Here is a 19788-nt window from a genome sequence, read left to right as displayed (position 1 = left end):
TGAGGAGGAAAGAAGACGACTGGGGTACAAATCTTGAAATCAATTAACATTACATTACGAAAATGGTTAGTTTGTAGATTATGTTTTTTTAATCTTTATTCATAAAAACTCGTCTGCGAAATGTATAGGCCTAGCCTACGTTTCACATGAAACACGGCTATTAGTCGTGTTTGCTTACGACGCAAACGGCATCGATTTCAGCACCAGTGAACTGGACAGCTCCCCTAACTGGATCATGTGAAAAACCGAACACGCCCCAAATGAAACTCTTAGCTGTCGCTCTTACAGGTTCACTACATGTTTGTTAGGAAATACTTTAAAAAAGGCTCATAAATAACGATGCATCTGGTACAATCATTATAATGCTTAAGTTATATCGCAACTGGGAAATGAGGCCCTGGCTCATTGTTTTATCTGTGGCAGCGCCATTAAAGCCATCTACATTTTGAAGTTGTCCATTTTCTTCTTCTACTACTTCTGAGTTGGCAAATAAACTGAAAAGGGTGCATACTGCCACCTGTAATTATGGAAGGTTTTCTCAGGAGTATAATTAATTGGCTGAGCTCTCCTGATGACCCAGATGGAATCATGTGATCCTTCCTTAAAACCCCATAGGAAGTCCCACCCAGTTGACAACTTCCAAATGGTGAAAGTCCTCAATGTCGCTGCCCATGCTAAAAAAGGATTTGGGGCACTCAAGTCCTGAATCGATCTCTCTGCTCCATCCTTACCGCTTGATGTGTGCCAAAGGTATTCCGCGAATTTGACTCAGATTTTTAATGCACACAGCATTCGAAGAAAATCCTGGCTGCTTCTACTCTAGTCATTGGCATAGGTGCAACCTGATATTGAATTTGGATATGCTGAAAAGTTGTTTTACCTCTGAATGTCTGATGCTATAACAATGCCGTTTCATTTGGAAATGGTCATTGAATAAACTATAGGCTATGTTCAATGTCCACGACGTTAATGAAGCTTTTAGTAATAGGTAGCAGCCTACTTGTAGATACAGGCTTTTGCACTGTAACGAAGGACACAATCACAATTCTAAACTTTCTATTCCTCTCAATTTGCTAGGTTAGCCGCCGAAATATCTTGCACTTTTTTGACGTCGACACACGCTGTCGATACCCTTTTAAGGGCTTGACCTTTTCCAGTCAGTTGTGACTTGTAGCTGCACCAAAGCAAACGCCTGCACATTCACAGCCAAGTTCACCACTTGGGCTATAGGCTACTGCAGCAGTGGAATTGAGAGTAGGCTACTAGTTTGTATCGGGTCCGATATTTGCAACTGGTGATACTTATTGCCATGAAGGATTTAATTCGTTTTATTAGCACAGTTGGTATGGCTTGGACGACTTTTCTCAGTGCCATTTAAGATACTGATCGCCGTGAAACTCCACATCTTCAGATTCTGCTTAATTTGTTAGATACAACGGGTGACAAGACACGAACATGGATACCACTGTGAATTCAGGAAGAAATTCCGAGAAATCTCACCTCGTGCACGAGATGAATGCCAAAATGTATTCACTGAAAAGGTAATGACATTTTTTTCCCTTTGAGCTGTGATTATTTCATATGAAGCCAAAATAATATAGATGTTGTGATATTTGGTTCATTCTACATGCCATATTCTGATATTTTAGGTTGCGCATTAGCCTACAAAGAGGGAGAATATATTTGTACAATTATACAAACACAGTAGACTGGTCTATTTTCTTTTATGCAGTAATTTTAAGGGTTTATCAAACTGAAAATATTTAGGCTACGGTGCAGGGCAGTACTGTAGGTGTACACTTTATCTTGTGCTGTGACTGTTTTAAACTGTAGTTAGTGTAGCTTATTGTAATTGTTGGAGACATAGGCAACCAACACCAAACTGATAGTCCTGTTTCTGAAAACATGCGGTAATGCAACGAAAATGTATGTTTCCACGAAGTAGGCTACACATCCCATGCGGGGATAGCTCACGCTGCACATAGAAGACATTCACATTTGTAGCCTAATTTCCAAGGGTCCGTGTAATAGAACCGTAGTTGCCGAATTTAGCTTTATTCACGCTGAGTCTATTCTTAACCTGTCCGGGTGCTGCCAATAAGCAGGCAGTGTGTGAAATGTTTTGTCTGAATGAACAAATAATTTCCATGCTTGGCTTCGTTTTGGACATTATTTGACGAATGGCCCGAGGGAAGTTCCATGATCACTGGTAAAAAATAATCTCTCATTACGGGATCTGATGGGAGAATGGCGAAACACCCTGAGACCTTAGCAATTATATTAACTCATTTTTAAGTAATAGTAAAAAAAAAAAAAAGTGATTTTCACTGGGCGTTTGCAGATTTTTATCCGTCACTTTTAAAATGTTCTGATACAAAATTGTAGACCATTTTATTTAGTGAGCTATATTTTTGTAAAATTACAATGTACTGCCAATGGATTTAAGAAAATCCTTGAAATAGTTATCTATTTAAAATGTGCATGGGGGGGAAAGTCATGTTTATAAAAAAAAATAGACAAGCTAAATAGATTATTAGGTCTACCTATTTGTGTAAAAAAATATATAAATACAAAATAGTGTAACCTAAACGAAAACTATTAGTCTATTTTAGTAGCCTATTGGGTTTAATATTTGATTCCCAATGGTATAGCAATTGTAATCGCAAAAACAAAAGGTTGAATGAAGATGATTTGATTTCAGCACCATGGACAGCAGTCGCGTTTAAAGACTCTAAATAATCATTTGTCCTTAACTGACTTTCCTAATTAAATAAAGGCTAAATAAATAAAAAAACATTTGACAAATGCTCGTTTTTTTCCCACTCAAGTTGGTTATTGACGTGAATAGAAATAATAAACTTATATTGCAACAAATAAACTATAGAATCCATGACGTTGTATTGATTTTGGGAATGTATTAAAATATGAATAGCTAATACCCTATCCTTAGGGAAGTACATGTGGATTATCATATGGGAATTGGGCCTACACTGGATTCAGAGTGCTGGCGAGACCTGGCTATCTCCAAGGAAAAGTCATAACCCATTCGGCAAAAACTGGTTGAATAAACATTGTTTCCACGTCATTTCAACAGATACAAAAAAAATCAATGTATGATGACGTTGAATCAACGTGGAAAACTGTTTGCAATTGCAGAAAGTCTTTAATCTAAGGGATTTGTCTTTTTTTTCTCACCCAGACATGGTGACATGTTTTGTTGATTTCACGTTAGTTGACAACTGAACCAAATGTAAATCAAAACTAGACGTTGAACTGATGTATGTGCCCAGTAGGAAGCCAAAGTGTGTTTAGTTAACGGTATTAATAGGCCTATAGGAAATGCCCCACGATTTTATATTTATTTATTTGCCTTGTTTTGGGGTTAAGTGGACTCACATATTTGTCCTTTGTTTTTAAATTGCAGTATAATTTGCTTAGTCAACCCCACCATATAATCCCCCCCCCCCCCCCCCCAAAATGGAATAATTGCTAAACTAATTGTACATATTAGCATCCGCAAACACGTGTTATGCGAGATGTGTGTTATACGTATACAGACATTTGTATAGAGCCTAAGAACGGTTTTAATGTCTTTAATCAAATGATCCGACAATGCTATTGGATTTTAATAACATCATTTCATTTTTAGTTAAAGATCCCGAACAGTTATTCTGATTCCCATAATATTGGTTTGTGATAGAAATGCTCAAGTACTTTTTCCTCTCACTGCTAACTACCAGGCTACCAGGCTTATATTCACGAGCTCTCCCTGACTGATAGCTCTTCGAAATGCCATGTCAAGAAACTTGGATATAGTGAGCAGGGTAGCAGTAAAATCATCTCAAGCTAATTTGGTGATAATCAATGCAACTCAAACAACATTGAAATTGCATCAATCATTTTTTTTATCTCCCGTTTGCCATGTCTCTTGTGATGCACTTCACAGAGGCACTGAAGGATGTGTTGACATGATAACTCCTTTTGTTCCATGCTGGCTGAAGACCTAGCTAGCCAGTAACTAGATGACACCAGAAACATATAAGTATCTTTGTCATAGATGAATGGTGCAAACTTTAATTTGTTGACACCCTACAGTCAAGTTTTGGCACCAGTAGATTAGCTATCTAGCTATACTACTCCCCTCTGCAAACACATTCTCCAATGTTGGTTACAACTAGGTACTTATTTAAATTAGGTAAGATAATATCTTAATATAATTGGTTTATTAAAATGAGATGTCAGCCTATCCCCATAATAATCCTGAATTCTGAATCCAAGTGTTTGGCTTGGGGGGAGGGGGGGGGGGGGGGGGGGGGGACCAGTAACTTTATGATCAAACTTTCAGTGTAGAAGCAACAGTCATTGTTTATACTTTGGTCATACTTTGATCTGGTTTCATCGAAATATCATCCAATTTAATGTAAAATATGATTTTGACAGTTCATGACCTTTTGGATAACTCTCATGGATTTTGACCCTCCATAAACACCAACACAATAGTTATTTTCTAACGCTATTTGCCATTCTACTTACCCTTACATACCTTACTAAACTAAAGTGATACTTTTTTTTTACAGATAGGCTAATTGGGTTCTATTACAGTGGGGCAAAAAAGTATTTAGTCAGCCACCAATTGTGCAAGTTCTCCCACTTAAAAAGATGAGAGAGGCCTGTAATTTTCATCATAGGTACACTTCAACTATGACAGACAAAATTAGATTTTTTTTTTCACCAGAAAATCACATTGTAGGATTTTTAATGAATTTATTTGCAAATTATGGTGGAAAATAATTATTTGGTCACCTACAAACAAGCAAGATTTCTGGCTCTCACAGACCTGTAACTTCTTTAAGAGGCTCCTCTGTCCTCCACTCATTACCTGTATTAATGGCACCTTTTTGAACTTGTTATCAGTATAAAAGACACCTGTCCACAACCTCAAACAGTCACACTCCAAACTCCACTATGGCCAAGACCAAAGAGCTGTCAAAGGACACCAGAAACAAAATTGTAGACCTGCACCAGGCTGGGAAGACTGAATCTGCAATAGGTAAGTAGCTTGGTTTGAAGAAATCAACTGTGTGAGCAATTATTAGGAAATGGAAGACATACAAGACCACTGATAATCTCCCTCGATCTGGGGCTCCACGCAAGATCTCACCCCGTGGGGTCAAAATGATCACAAGAACGGTGAGCAAAAATCCCAGAACCACACAGGGGGACCTAGTGAATGACCTGCAGAGAGCTGGGACCAAATTAACAAAGCCTACCATCAGCAAGGGCATTGAAGATGAAACGTGGCTGGGTCTTTAGCATGACAATGATCCCAAACACACCGCCCGGGCAACGAAGGAGTGGCTTCGTAAGAAGAATTTCAAGGTCCTGGAGTGGCCTAGCCAGTTTCCAGATCTCAACCCCATAGAAAATCTTTGGAGGGAGTTGAAAGTCCGTGTTGCCCAGCAACAGCCCCAAAACATCACTGCTCTAGAGGAGATATGCATGGAGGAATGGGCCAAAATACCAGCAACAGTGTGTGAAAACCTTGTGAAGACTTACAGAAAACGTTTGACCTCTGTCATTGCCAACAAAGGGTATATAACAAAGTATTGAGAGAAACTTTTGTTATTGACCAAATACCTATTTTCCACCATAATTTGCAAATAAATTCATAAAAAATCCTACAATGTGATTTTCTGAAGAAAAAAAAAAATTGTCTGTCATAGTTGAAGTGTACCTATGATGAAAATTACAGGCCTCATCTTTTTAAGTGGGAGAACTTGCACAATTGGTGGCTGACTACATACTTTTTTGCCCCACTGTATGTAAACGGTGCCAGTGAGATCAGTGTGCGTTCAGCAATGACAACAGGACTTTGATACAATCTGAGCTTTGATAATGTAAAACAGAAGTAGAAATGAAATGGGTTGCTTGACAGCCCCATGCATTCTAAATCTGGGACAATAATTATGAGAGCGAGACTGATGTTGCAACAGGTAACACCAAACCTGGAAGTATTTCAGTGTGAAATTTATGGCATGTTTTAAGTGTGCACACAGTGTGTGGGGATGAGGGTGTTGCAGTGTCCCCGTGTCCCAGAGTCTTCAGATCAGCAAAGTAGGATGGTCTTTACTGTCAGTCACCCATGCCTGAGAAATCTTTGCTGCAAGCTGTGCATGTGTTCTTGAAAACAAGATTACCATGTGGGAGAGGATGGAGTCAATATAGCCTATGTGTTTTTAAAGGCCCAGTGCAGTCAAACACATGAGTTCCCTGTGTTTTATAAACACTACATAGACAAAAGTATGTGGACCCCTCTTCAAATTAGTGGATTTGGCTGTTTCAGCCACGCCCGTTGCTGACAGTTGTATAAAATTGAGCACACAGCCATGCAATCTTCCTAGACAAACATTAACAGTAGACTGGCCTTACTGAAGAGCTCAGAGACTTTCAATGTGGCACCATCATAGGATGCCACCTTTCCTATAAGTCAGTTCGTGCAATTTCTGCCCTCCTAAAGCTGCCCTGGTCAACTGTAAGTGCTGTTATTGTGAAGTGGCAACATCTAGGAGCAACAACGGCTCAGCCATGAAGTGGTAGGCCACACAAGCTCACAGAATGGGACCACCGCGTGCTGAAGCATGTAACACGTCTGTCCTCGGTTGCAACACTCACTAACGAGTTCCAAACTGCCTCTGGAAGCAATGCCAGCACAATAACTACGTCGGGAGCTTCATAAAATGGGTTTCCAAGGCTGAGCAGCTGCACACAAGCTTAAGATCACTATGCACAATGCCAAGTGTCGGCTGGAGTGGTGTAAAGCTCGTCGTAATTGGACTCTGGAGTAGTGGAAACGCATTCTCTTGAGTGATGAATCATGCTTCACCAGCTGGCAGTTCGATAGCGGATCTGGGTTTGGCAGATGCCAGGAGAACGCTACCTGCCTCAATGCATAGTGTCAACTGTAATGTTTGGTGGAGAAGGAACAGTTCCAGTGAAGGGAGATCTTAACGCTACAGCATACAATGCCATTCTAGATGATTCTGTGCTTCCAACTTTGTGGCAACAGCTGGCGGAATGCACTTTCCTGATTCAGGATGATTCCCCGGTGCACAAAGCGAGGTCCATACAGAAATGGTTTGTCGAGATCTGTGTGTAAGAACCTGACTGGCCTGCACAGAGCCCTGACCTCAACCCCGTCGAACACCTTAGGGATGAATTGGAATGCCGACTGCGAGCCAAGACTAATCGGCCAACATCATTGCCCGGCTTCACCAATGCTCTTGTGACTGAATGGAAGCAAGTCCCCTTAGCAATGTTCCAACAACTAGTGGAAAGCCTTCCCAGAAGAGTGGAGGCTGTTATAGCAGCAAACTGTGACCAACTCCATATTAATGCCCATGATTTTGGAATGAGATGTTCGACGAGCAGGTGTCCACATACTTTTTGTCATGTAGTGTATATTCCCACTGAGGTTAGAATAATACTGTGAACGTTATGATAATGCCCTTTTAGTGTAACAGCTGTTGGGGAATAAACACCTTACATTTCTGCCTGTTTTGGTGGGATGGCGTCTTGGCCTGCCTGGTGACATCATCAGGCGGTAAATTAGTTAATAGACCAACAAGAAAGTGAGTTTGATACCTCTCTGCCAATAACAGCAAATTTTCAGGTTTCCCCTCTCCACTCAGACCACTCCCAGATAGTCCTAGCAAAATTCTTGCTTGAGAAATTGCTCTTTGCTAAGAAGCTATTTTTGTTTATTTTTGACCATTTTAATTGAACGCAAGGTACTTAACCTAATTGTTACCCATAAATTATTTAATATTGAGATAAAATCAGCATTGGACCTTTTATTTTAAATGGACGGAATAAAGACGAAATGACAGATTTAAGAATTGAATTAGGAGAGAAAATGTTATAGGCTACAATGTGGATGCAACTGCAGAGCTTCTTCTAAGATCATAATTGCAGACAGCAGTGCAAGGTCTACTGGCTGCTGTCCAGCATCAGTGTCAGGTTCTATAGACAGGCTGAGCAGGCCAGTTCCCTTGTGTCTGAAAATCTGAAACTCTTTGATTAATCATGCTTGAATTTGGGGTTGGGGCCTTGTCAGTCTGGCTAACATTAATGGCTATTAGCCTTATGACAGACCTATTTCCAGACGTCCCACTCAATAAAAGGCACCAAGGTAATAGTGCTCTGGCATCACATTTCAGATTGCTGTCAAGATCTTTTGTACCAAATGACCTCAAGAATCCCTGCTCCCGCCCGTCTCTCTCTATTATTGAAGATGATAGTAAAATGGGCCATGAAAACAGTAGTTCATCAGACTTCAGTGGATTCATCATATTTTGACCAGCCCTTTGAACAACACAGCACCATCATTTATTACATTTCCCAAAATGTCCCTAAATGATCCAACATGGCATGTGATAGGCCTATGCCAACGTATCTACAGTGCCAATGGCTTTCCAGGATGAGCAAAGCAAACAGAATTTCATTTTCCAGCTAATTAATCGTTTGCTGACTAATCATTTAAACAGCAGGTCTAAACAAATAAAAACTAAGAGTCTTCAGGCTGTCTTTTCAAATGTATTTCTTAAAGGCCTAGTGCAGTCATGTGATTTTTCCAGTGTTTAAAACCATACAATGCCTTCAGAAAGTATTCACACCCCTTGACTTTCTCGAAGAGCTTTGCACACTTGGATTGTACAATATTTGCCTTTTTTATTTTTTTAAATTTAAAATGTTACTCTTCAAGCTCTGTCGAGTTGGTTTTTGATCAATGCTCGACATCCATTATCAAGTGCTGCCATGGGTTTTCATGCCGATTTTTTTTTTAAAGTCAACTTTAAGCAGGCCACTCAGGAACATTATGTTGTCTTGGTAAGCAACTCCAGTGTATATTTGGCCTTATGTTTTAGGTTATTGTCCTGCTGAAATGTGAATTTGTCTCTGTCAGATGGAAAGCAGACTGAACCAGGTTTTCCTCTAGGATTTTGCCTGTGCTTAGCTCTATTCCGTTTCTTTTTATCCTAAAAAAATTCCATAGTCCTTCCCGATGACCAGCATATCATGATGCAGCTACCACCATGCCTGAAAATATGAAGTGGTACTTACTAATGTGTTGGATTTGCCCCAAACATAATGCTTTATATTCAGGACAAAACTGTATTTCTTTGCCACGTTTTTTGCATTATTACTTTAGTACCTTATTGCAAACAGGATGCATGTTTTGGAATATTTATATTCTGTATAGACTTCCTTCTTTTCACTCTAATTTAGGTTAGTATTGTGGAGTAAATGCAGGCTGTAACCCAACAAAATGTGGAAAAAGTTGAGGGGTGTGAATACGCCGAGTCTCTCCTCAGGCTCTTTAGTCTGCTTGTCTTGAGCACAGAAACCTGGAAACACATTTGATCAATCATAGTCTACACCAAATACATTTATGTGTATCTTGTTTTAAAAAAACAATTGTATTTTTTGTTTTAAATCTACAGTAGCAAGACAGTTGAAGGAAATAACTGAATGCAGTGTGAGTTAGTTTGGGAGGGAGAAGAGAGCCCAGTAGAGTACAAGACACTGCTGCAGAACCATTGTAGAACATTGAACTAATTTGCATTAATGTTTGATTCTAAATCTATGCTCTAGAATTAATCCAGATTGGACAAGATGTAAAATATTTACTGTGGGTAAGAAATCCCTGTGTAAAACTGTAATGAGCCTATGTTGCGGCTTTGTCAAATATCCATCTTAGAATTTTGATGAACCAGTGGAGGCTGCTGAGGGGAGGACGGCGCAATATAATGGCTGCAATGGAGTGGTATCAAACCATGTGTTTGATACCATTCAACTTATTCCGCTCCAGCCATTGCCACTTATGTATGACAGACGGACATTTGAATAGCCTCCATGCGTTGGGTGTGAGGGGGTGTATTTGTTCTCATGTCCCCATGGTGTGATTAAACAGAAGCTGTTTTCCACTCGGCCGGCTCCTTTTAACCTGCGTGTCGCTGGACTGATGGAGTCGGGGCCCAGAGCTGGGTTATCTCCTGGAAGCCAAAATTAGAGTTTTTCCACTTCATTTAGTCTCATCATCCTCATTGCACATGGGGAGAGAATAGTTGCGGTATGTTTTCTTTTTTGTGTATTATTTTCCATGTATAATTATTTTTGTTTATATATATATTATTATAGATACTCAACATATTGTTAATTTATGTAATACTTGATATACATTGCTTTGGCAACGGTGGCAACCACCCATTCATGCCAATAAAGCATTTATTGAATTGAGAGAGATTTTCTGATTGAGATGTAATCAGATCTCTGTGGGAGTGCGCTACATTCTGATGATACAAGCAGACAGGGGCTGAACATCAACTCCAACAAAACCATGTGTATTTTTACAATGCATATACATATGAAAACATCCAAGTCCATTCGATATACTTTAGGTTGTTATGCAGTATCATCTTATGAAAAGATCATAAGACAGGGGCAGACCTACTGTATGTATGTTTCATAAATGACGTTGTCGTTTCCTTTCCCATCCCAGTTCCTCTTCAGACTCCAAAGAAGACTATCCCAACTTCCCACTTGAGAAGGAAGATGTGGCTGGTGCCATTAAGCTGAAGCAGCCTGTTGGCGCCCATTGCCACGATAACAAAGCAGTGAGTGAGGAGAACCATGACGCGCTGCTGGCTAAGAAGAAGCTGTACATCGCCTCCATTGTGTGCCTCATCTTCATGATCGGAGAGATCATAGGTAAGGCTGGGTGATAATATTCCTCAGTCTAAAATGCTCTTATTAGGCCCCTTATTAGAAGCTATTGACTACTGAGATCAGAGTAATGTTTTTTTTTAAATTCCTGGTCACATATAGGAAAAACGATTGTCCATAAACTGTAATCTATACAAACTATGAGTAGGTTCCTTAAACTTTGAAGTGAAGGTGAAGTTTTTTGGTGATCACTGCCAGTGAAAACTAGGTTTAAGGCCATCTGAGTCAGTAGCACCGTGGGCAGTTCTCTGTAATGACGTTTTAGAGGCTACTAGAAATGTGTCCAGCCTTTCATGTCGAAATCCTCCCCTGGAAAAAAGACAAATGTCCTGTCAGCCCAAAGCACAATGGAGAGGAGGTAAAAGTGAGGAAAGCATGACGGTGACATTTTAGATTCTATATTTAATGTCTAGACTTCCTTCCGTGGCTTGGAGTCATCCATTTTCTTCACACTGACTGTTGTAAAAAGATATTCAACGTTTATCTCCTAGTCAGCGACTATTACTGTGGGAGAAACTGAAACTCAGAATTGTTTCTGTAATTCTTTCCCTTGACATTTGGAATGAAAGTTACTGTCTTTTGTACAGTACTACTCAATTTCATCTCAAGAGGCAATTTCAGAGTTTAGCTGATGACTCAGATTCTTTCAAGCGTTGTTTTTGCATTATGTTATCAGTAGATTTTTATTTAGCTGTAATGGGAATCAAAACTTGGGTTGTTTTTATTTTAAACACAGCCTGTACTTTCATTCATGAGACTCATTCATCATCAATAGCATCTAAAACAGGGGTACTCAAGTACCATTTGAGAAGGTCCGGTTATACATTTCCTAGGTGGTAAAGGTCCGGTTATACATTTCCTAGGTGGTAAAGGTCCGGTTATACATTTCCTAGGTGGTAAAGGTCCGGTTATACATTTCCTAGGTGGTAAAGGTCCGGTTATACATTTCCTAGATGGTAAAGGTCCGGTTATACATTTCCTAGGTGGTAAAGGTCCGGTTATACATTTCCTAGGTGGTAAAGGTCCGGCTGGATATTGTTGTTTATCGGCGTGGTAATTAACCTCCACCTCTGAACCCATGTGACCCCAAACTGTTCACACCCCTCTTGTTGACGGACCAAAAAAAAATTCAAGCAACTTTCGCCCAATTCTACACGTTTTATGGGGATGAGATTTGTTTTGCCGTTTTAAAGCTATTTTCCTGCAATTCTACACATCTTTCCATATCTTACGTGTTTATATGATACCAGGGGTCGAAGCCTGACAAACATGAATATTATGTCTCTCTGAGACATCTCCATTGTCTGTGTATCTACAGGTGGCTACCTGGCCCACAGTTTGGCTATTATGACAGATGCAGCTCACCTCCTGACTGACTTCGGCAGCATGATGGTCAGCCTGTTCTCCCTGTGGATCTCCTCTAGACCACCCACCAAAACCATGACCTTTGGATGGCACCGCTCAGGTTAGGCCCATGACGTACCAGCTTCAAACATCTTTGAAGATACTTTCCCATTTAGTCCCCAGAACACATGGTGAATGTTGTCATAGCTGAATAGTAATAGCCAGGGTCTCAATTCTCTAAAATGATGGATCAACAGATGTGTGGTACTGATTGTCACTGTCTCCAACCCCCACAGAGATCCTAGGAGCGCTGGTGTCAGTGATGTCCATCTGGATAGTGACTGGGGTTCTGGTTTACCTGGCCATTGAGAGGATAGTCAAGAACAACTTTGAAATCAACAGTCAAGCGATGCTCATCACCTCCGGTTGTGCCGTCATAGTAAACATCATGTGAGTGGTTCATTCTCACGGCTTTATAGCTTAGTTATAATCATCTGCACTTGATTGGGGAACAAAATGCACATAGTGAAGTAAATACCTTAGCTGGGTTCAGCCATTCAGCTATGTTGTCTTTTTTAATGTTCATCAGCGCATATAAACTGAAGGATAAAGATAAAGGAACTTTAGACTATGGACATGTATCATCCTCTTCCCTCCCTCCTTTAGCATGGCGTACATCCTCCACCACTCCACCACCTTCCATGCCCAGAGCTCAGGCTACCAGCAAATAGACGAGAACGGGCAGAGCCCTTTGGGTCACAGCCACTCCCATGTGGGCCACTCCCACACCCTGCTGGGTCATGGCCATGGCAACACCAGTGTGAGAGCAGCCTTCATTCACGTGTTGGGAGATCTCCTACAGAGTGTTGGGGTCCTAGTGGCTGCCATCGTCATCTTCTACAGGGTCAGTAACAAATACTAGTGTTTACACCTTACAGTACACTTACATTATGGCTTGTGTTATACTGTATTTATTTTACAAATTGTGCGCCGCCCCATGGGTCTCGCTGTCGTGGCCGGCTGCGACAGAGCCTGGATTCGAACCAGGGTCTCTAGTGGCAAAGCTAGCACTGCACCACTTGGGAGGCCCATACTGTATTTATTTACAGTGCAACATATTCATGTTCACTGAAAATGTCAGGTTCTTGGGCAAAAAGTCATAAATTGACATCTAAAATATACTATTTGGAGAGATACAACTGTTGTGCTATTGAATTGATGTCGCTCAGTCTCAGTAGGAAGGGGTTAACGTCTCATCACCCTACAAGAGGTTGCTCTTCCATTAGAAACCCTCCCTGTGATCCAAGTGGCCTAATGTGTTATGGCATCAGTAGAGCAGCACCCCATCACCCTCTGATGCCACTGTCTTCTGCTTGTGTCATTCTCTCTCCTGTGGACCTTCTGTTGCAGCCTGAATACAAAGTAGCAGATCCCATTTGTACCTTCCTCTTCTCTGTGTTTGTCCTTGGGACCACCATCACCATACTCAGGGATGTTGTCAGGATACTCATGGAAGGTAAACTCAACAGCCTTTTCCGTTTCTCCTGCTCTGAAGTGAGCCAAGGTGAATTCAAAACAATAAAATTGTTTATTCAGACATTTTCCTCAGTTTGTCAATTCATTTATTTATATAAAAATGCACAATAAAGCATTGCCTCGTGTTCCATTAGCTTTTTTGAATGGGCTAGGCCTCTGTCCTCATTCTACAGGGGCTCCTAAGGGAATAGAGTTTAACTCGGTGAAGGAGGTGTTGCTGTCTCTGAAGATGGTGAAGTCTATGCACAACCTGCGCCTGTGGGCCTTGACCGCGGGACAGACCCTGGTCTCCGTCCATGTAGCCATCGGTGAGACCCAGCCTCCCTTAGTCTGACACATGACATCACTCCATTTAGATTGTGCACGCACAATCTACCATGTTGATTCACATGCTGCCAGTAGTGGCCAACAGAAACCAGTTGACACAAGCAACTAAACTATTAGACATTACAGCCCAAAAGGCATGATTGTTGACATCTGTTATGGCCATTGTTGTTTCCCAGAGGAGAATGCTGATCCCCAGAGTGTCCTTAAGGAGGCTACAGAGATCCTTCAAACCAAGTTTGGTTTCTACAGAATCACCATCCAGGTGGAGCCCTACTCTGATGACATGGCCTACTGCACACACTGCCAGGATCCCATGGACTAACAGCAGTGGAGGCTGCTGAGGGGAGGATGGCTGATAATAATATCTGGAACAAAGCAAATGGCATGGCATCAAACACATGGAAACCATGTTTGATGTATTTGATACCAGTCCACTCATTCCGCTCCAGTCATTACCATGAGCCCGTCCTCCCCAATTAAGGTGCCACCAACCTCCTGTGACTAAGACTCACAACTACCATGGAGACAGGAGAGAGCTGTCATTTTGAAAGGAAGTGGGTACTGTATACATACAAAAGCATACAGTGCCTTCAGAAGGTATTCATACCCCTTGACTTATTCCACATTGTTGTCACATCCTGGATTCAAAATGGAATAAATATACACTGCTCAAAAAAATAAAGGGAACACTTAAACAACACAATGTAAAGTCAATGACACTTCTGTGAAATCAAACTGTCCACTTAGGAAGCAACACTGATTGACAATACATTTCACATGCTGTTGTGCAAATGGAATAGACAACAGGTGGAAATTATAGGCAATTAGCAAGACACCCCCAATAAAGGAGTGGCTCTACAGGTGGTGACCACAGACCACTTCTCAGTTCCTATGCTTCCTGGCTGATGTTTTGGTCACTTTTGAATGCTGGTGGTGCTTTCACTCTAGTGGTAGCATGAGATGGAGTCTACAACCCACACAAGTGGCTCAGGTAGTGCAGCTCATCCAGGATGGCACATCAATGCGAGCTGTGGCAAGAAGGTTTGCTGTGTCTGTCAGCGTAGTGTCCAGAGCATGGAGGCGCTACCAGGAGACAGGCCAGTACATCAGGAGATGTGGAGGAGGCCGTAGGAGGGCAACAACCCAGCAGCAGGACCGCTACCTCCGCCTTTGTTCAAGGAGGAGCAGGAGGAGCACTGCCAGAGCCCTGCAAAATGACCTCCAGCAGGCCACAAATGTGCATGTGTCTGCTCAAACGGTCAGAAACAGACTCCATGAGGGTGGTATGAGGGCCCGACGTCCACAGGCGGGGGTTGTGCTAACAGCCCAACACCGTGCAGGACATTTGTCATTTGCCAGAGAACACCAAGATTGGCAAATTCGCCACTGGCGCCCTGTGCTCTTCACAGATGAAAGCAGGTTCACACTGAGCACATGTGACAGACGGGACAGAGTCTGGAGACGCTGTGGAGAATGTTCTGCTGCCTGCAACATCCTCCAGCATGACTGGTTTGGCGGTGGGTCAGTCATAGTGTGGGGTGGCATTTCTTTGGGGGGCCGCACAGCCCTCCATGTGCTCGCCAGAGGTAGCCTGACTGCCATTAGGTACCGAGATGAGATCCTCAGACCCCTTGTGAGACCATATGCTGGTGCGGTTGGCCCTGGGTTCCTCCTAATGCAAGACAATGCTAGACCTCATGTGGCTGGAGTGTCAGCAGTTCCTGCAAGAGGAAGGCATTGATGCTATGGACTGGCCCGCCCGTTCACCAGACCTGAATCCAATTGAGCACATCTGGGACATCATGTCTCGCTCCATCCACCATTGCACCACAGACTGTCCAGGAGTTGGCAGACGCTTTAGTCCAGGTCTGGGAGGAGATCCCTCAGGAGACCATCCGCCACCTCATCAGGAACATGCCCAGGCGTTGTAGGGAGGTCATACAGGCACGTGGAGGCCACACACACTACTGAGCCTAATTTTGACTTGTTTTAAGGACATTACATCAAAGTTGTATCAGCCTGTAGTGTGGTTTTCCACTTTAATTTTGAGTGTGACTCCAAATCCAGACCTCCATGGGTTGATAAATTTGATTTTCATTGATAATTTTTGTGATTTTGTTGTCAGCACATTCAACTATGTAAAGAAAAAAGTATTTAATAAGAATATTTTGTTCATTCAGATCTAGGATGTGTTATTTTAGTGTTCCCTTTATTTTTTTGAGCAGTGTATTTCTCTCCCACTTACACAATACCCCATAATGACAAAGTGAAAACATGTTTTTAGAAACGGTTGCAAATGTATTACAAATGAAATACAGATATCTCATAAGTATTCACACCACTGAGTCAATACTTTGTAGAAGCACCTTTGGCAACGATTGCAGCAGACCTCGATTGTGCAACATTTGCCCATGTCTTCCAAGCTCGGTCAAAATGGTTGTTTATCATTGCTTCCCAACCATTTAAGGCTTGTCGTAGTTTTGACTGAAATCTAACTTGGCCACTCAGGAACATTCAGTGTCTTCTTGGTAAGCAACTCCGGTGTAGATTTGGCCTTGTGTTTTAGGTTATTGTCCTGTTGAAAGGTGAATTCTCCCAGTGTCGGGTGGAAAGCAGACTGAACCAAGTTTTCCTCTAGGAGTTTACCTGTATTTAGCTCCATTCCGTTTTATTCTGAAAACTCCCTAGTCCCTAACGATTACAAGCATACCCATAGCAACCACCATGCTTGAAAATACAGTGCCTTGCGAAAGTATTTGGCCCCCTTGAACTTTGCGACCTTTTGCCACATGTCAGGCTTCAAACATAAAGATATAAAACTGTATTTTTTTGTGAAGAATCAACAACAAGTGGGACACAATCATGAAGTGGAACGACATTTATTGGATATTTTAAACTTTTTTAACAAATCAAAAACTGAAAAATTGGGCGTGCAAAATTATTCAGCCCCTTTACTTTCAATGCAGCAAACTCTCTCCAGAAGTTCAGTGAGGATCTCTGAATGATCCAATGTTGACCTAAATGACTAATGATGATAAATACAATCCACCTGTGTGTAATCAAGTCTCCGTATAAATGCACTGTATGTAGAGTGGTGCTCAGTAATGGATTTGCCACAAACAACACTTTGTATCCGGGACAAAAAGTTAGTAATTGCTTTGCCACATTTCTTTGCAGTATTACTTTAGTGACTTGTTGGGAACAGATTGCATGTTTGGGAATATTGATTATTTTGTACAGGCTTCCTTTTCTCTCTGTGAATTAGGTTAGTATTGTGGAGTTACTACAATGTTGATCCATCCTCAGTTTCTCCGGCAAGTGAGTAAGGAAGGACGCCTGTATGTTTGTAGTGACTGGGTGTATTGATACACCACCCAAATGAATTAATAACTTCACCATGCTCAAAGGGATGTCTGTCTTGTTTTGGTATTGGAAAACCTACCTGGTCTTTGTGGTTTAATGTGTGTACAATTATTGCACATCGTGAGTCCATGCAACTTGTGGCAAATTGACTTGTGCCAAATCATTTAGGTATTTGTAAAAAATTCAACAAAATAAAAATCAATTTTGACATGGGGTATTGTGTAGGTCAGTAACTTATGAGAATTTTGTTATCAATGTTCGTAAACTTCAATTAATCTACTCAGTATGCAACCCGGGGTTTGTAAGATTATGGTTTAAATGAAACAGACAGATTTCTCAGCTTACAATAGTCAAAATGTTTATTCACGAGGATGTCCTAACATCAAATGCAAACCCAGATTTATAACACACAAACATGTTAAAATCTTAAGCTACGACTTGCTTAGTCTGTTTTTCCACTACATATTTTAATCTGCAATATGTTTCAGAATTATCTGCAAACCTAACAGTTTCTCCCCTCCACGGGTGGAGACAGAATGTCCTGTAAGGAACACCGTAGTCCAGCTTGTCTGTCGATAGCTCCTCTTATAATTTGTTTCACACTTGCACCCTGTTTACATACTAAAAAAGGACAAAAGGTCCTTGTTCTAATTTTGACTAAAACTACACACAGATTATAATCAATTTCATACAATTAATGTTTTCAGAGTGAAATTATTTTATCAATCAACCCTTAATGACTAAATAATTAAAATTATATTAAACACTACATGGAAACAAATGTTATACAAGAATAAACCAAACTAATACATGTAATGACATTCGAATACTCATCAATGACTGTTCTATGCCTATATCCAATCATAACTCTTCCGGTTTAGGATTTTCATTGATAATCTTCATGAAAGTAAAGTCTCATCTAACATTGGCTCCTCGTAGTTAAAAGAAACAGAGCCATCTCCTAGGCCTGGAGCTCTCTATTTGTCATCCCACTGGTCGGAGCTCGGAATCGGTCCATATCTCACCATCTGTTGCGTTATTGATCTCTCCAGATTCCTGGTGATCAAACCTCTCACACATGGGACCAAAACACTCATACAGGTGAAAGTTGCCCACAACACAGTGATTATGACATTTTTCCATTTCCCAAACATACTGTCAAACCAATTTGTTAGAGAATTATCCACCCCAGAGTTCTCTGCTAATTCGTGAGCTAATGTGGTTAAACCAGCCAGGGCCTTGGTCACTGATCCGTCTGGAGCTGTGTTATCGGGGATAAAAGTACAACATTCCGAATATCACACACACCCTTCTCAGCCAGTAGCATATCCAATGCTATTCTATTCTGCCATACCATCAAACTAGTTGCAGCTGTTTGTTCTGCTAACCCTTTTATCGCATCTCTAGTATAGTAAATGAAACGCTGTTGGTTATAGTAGATAATTTATCCAATCTACATTTGAGAGTTGAGCACCAGAAGATGCTTGATTCTAATCCACCAATATCTGATTCCTAGCTTTGAACTCATCAGGCACCCTCCTTGGAACCCCAATGTAAACTACTGTCAAAAGACCCTGACGGAGCCCTCCTCTCTCTTCTACCTGGCATTGGGTCTTTGTGTTTGATAAGGGTGAAGGGCATGTCTAACTGTACTAATTCTCAAATACCGGCCCAATTGGTAGGCTGGTTAGGCCACAGCTTTCATGCCTCCACATAACCACCAGACACCCGCTCTAAGCCTTTTTATCTTACTAAAGTCCGTGAAACTCAACCACCCAGTCAGGTCCCTCATTGTCTCGTCGGTTGTAACATTCTCTGTCCTATTGCATGTTCTTACTTCCCCTACGTCCATGTGTGCTGTATCGAACCATACAATAATAGTTTCCTCCTGCAACTGTGAAAGGGGGAAGCCTGGATGTAATGTGAACCTGGGATGCAGATCAGTGCAACTGTCATTGTCTGGCTTCCCTGCCTTCATGAACAGCTTTACCAGACAGGCCATTCCCCTGGGTGAATTAATTCCATCGAGTGGCTCTGCCCAAGCATCAATATTGCTGCATATCTAAACAATGACTTAGGTAGTATGGGCAACTTATCCTTGTACCAAATCTCTTTTGAATCCTCCTATTCCTGTCTTAGGATGTGCGACTCCTAACGCCCTTGCTACATCCCTCTGTGTCCATGCCCTATAGACTTCTATCGTGTCTGGTTATGCTCCGTCCCTAGCTCTGGGGTTGGATAAGGTTATGAGTGGGAATTCTTCTATCTTCTCTCAATCCTGGCTTATGAGATTCTAACCTTTCGTAACTCTCCAGGTCTCCTGATCCTCACTCCGTCTCTCATTCTCCTCAAATTCCTTCTGCTCCCTCTCTAGCTTCCTCACTTCCTGCCCCCCCCCCCCCCGCCTCCTAAAACTCCCAAACCATCAAGGTCGTC

At 41.5% G+C, this 19788-nt stretch overlaps 1 protein-coding gene across 1 annotated transcript; it reads left to right on the top strand.

Annotated features, from left to right (window-relative positions):
* Positions 1-1027: 1027 nt before the first annotated feature.
* On the top strand, positions 1028-14604 carry slc30a2 (solute carrier family 30 member 2). Its single transcript, XM_021614355.3, has 8 exons — positions 1028-1541; positions 10559-10767; positions 12101-12247; positions 12423-12576; positions 12793-13030; positions 13537-13642; positions 13836-13970; positions 14166-14604. Exons 1-8 carry the CDS (start codon positions 1456-1458, stop codon positions 14309-14311), a joined length of 1221 nt encoding a protein of 406 aa, XP_021470030.3. The 5' UTR covers positions 1028-1455; the 3' UTR covers positions 14312-14604.
* Positions 14605-19788: the final 5184 nt, after the last annotated feature.

This window comes from Oncorhynchus mykiss, chromosome 8 (assembly GCF_057628025.1).
Source record: "Oncorhynchus mykiss isolate SJ-2025 chromosome 8, ASM5762802v1, whole genome shotgun sequence".
NCBI lineage: Eukaryota > Metazoa > Chordata > Actinopteri > Salmoniformes > Salmonidae > Oncorhynchus > Oncorhynchus mykiss.
This window is presented reverse-complemented; position numbering and strand designations above follow the sequence as displayed.

Excerpts from the sequence above, each read along its gene's own strand:
- slc30a2 (XM_021614355.3), top strand. The coding sequence starts at position 1,456 with ATGGATACCACTGTGAATTCAGGAAGAAATTCCGAGAAATCTCACCTC. Across the intron at positions 13,643-13,835 it reads TGTCAGGATACTCATGGAAG|GGGCTCCTAAGGGAATAGAG; the intron begins GTAAACTCAACA and ends CTCATTCTACAG. Across the intron at positions 13,971-14,165 it reads CTCCGTCCATGTAGCCATCG|AGGAGAATGCTGATCCCCAG; the intron begins GTGAGACCCAGC and ends GTTGTTTCCCAG.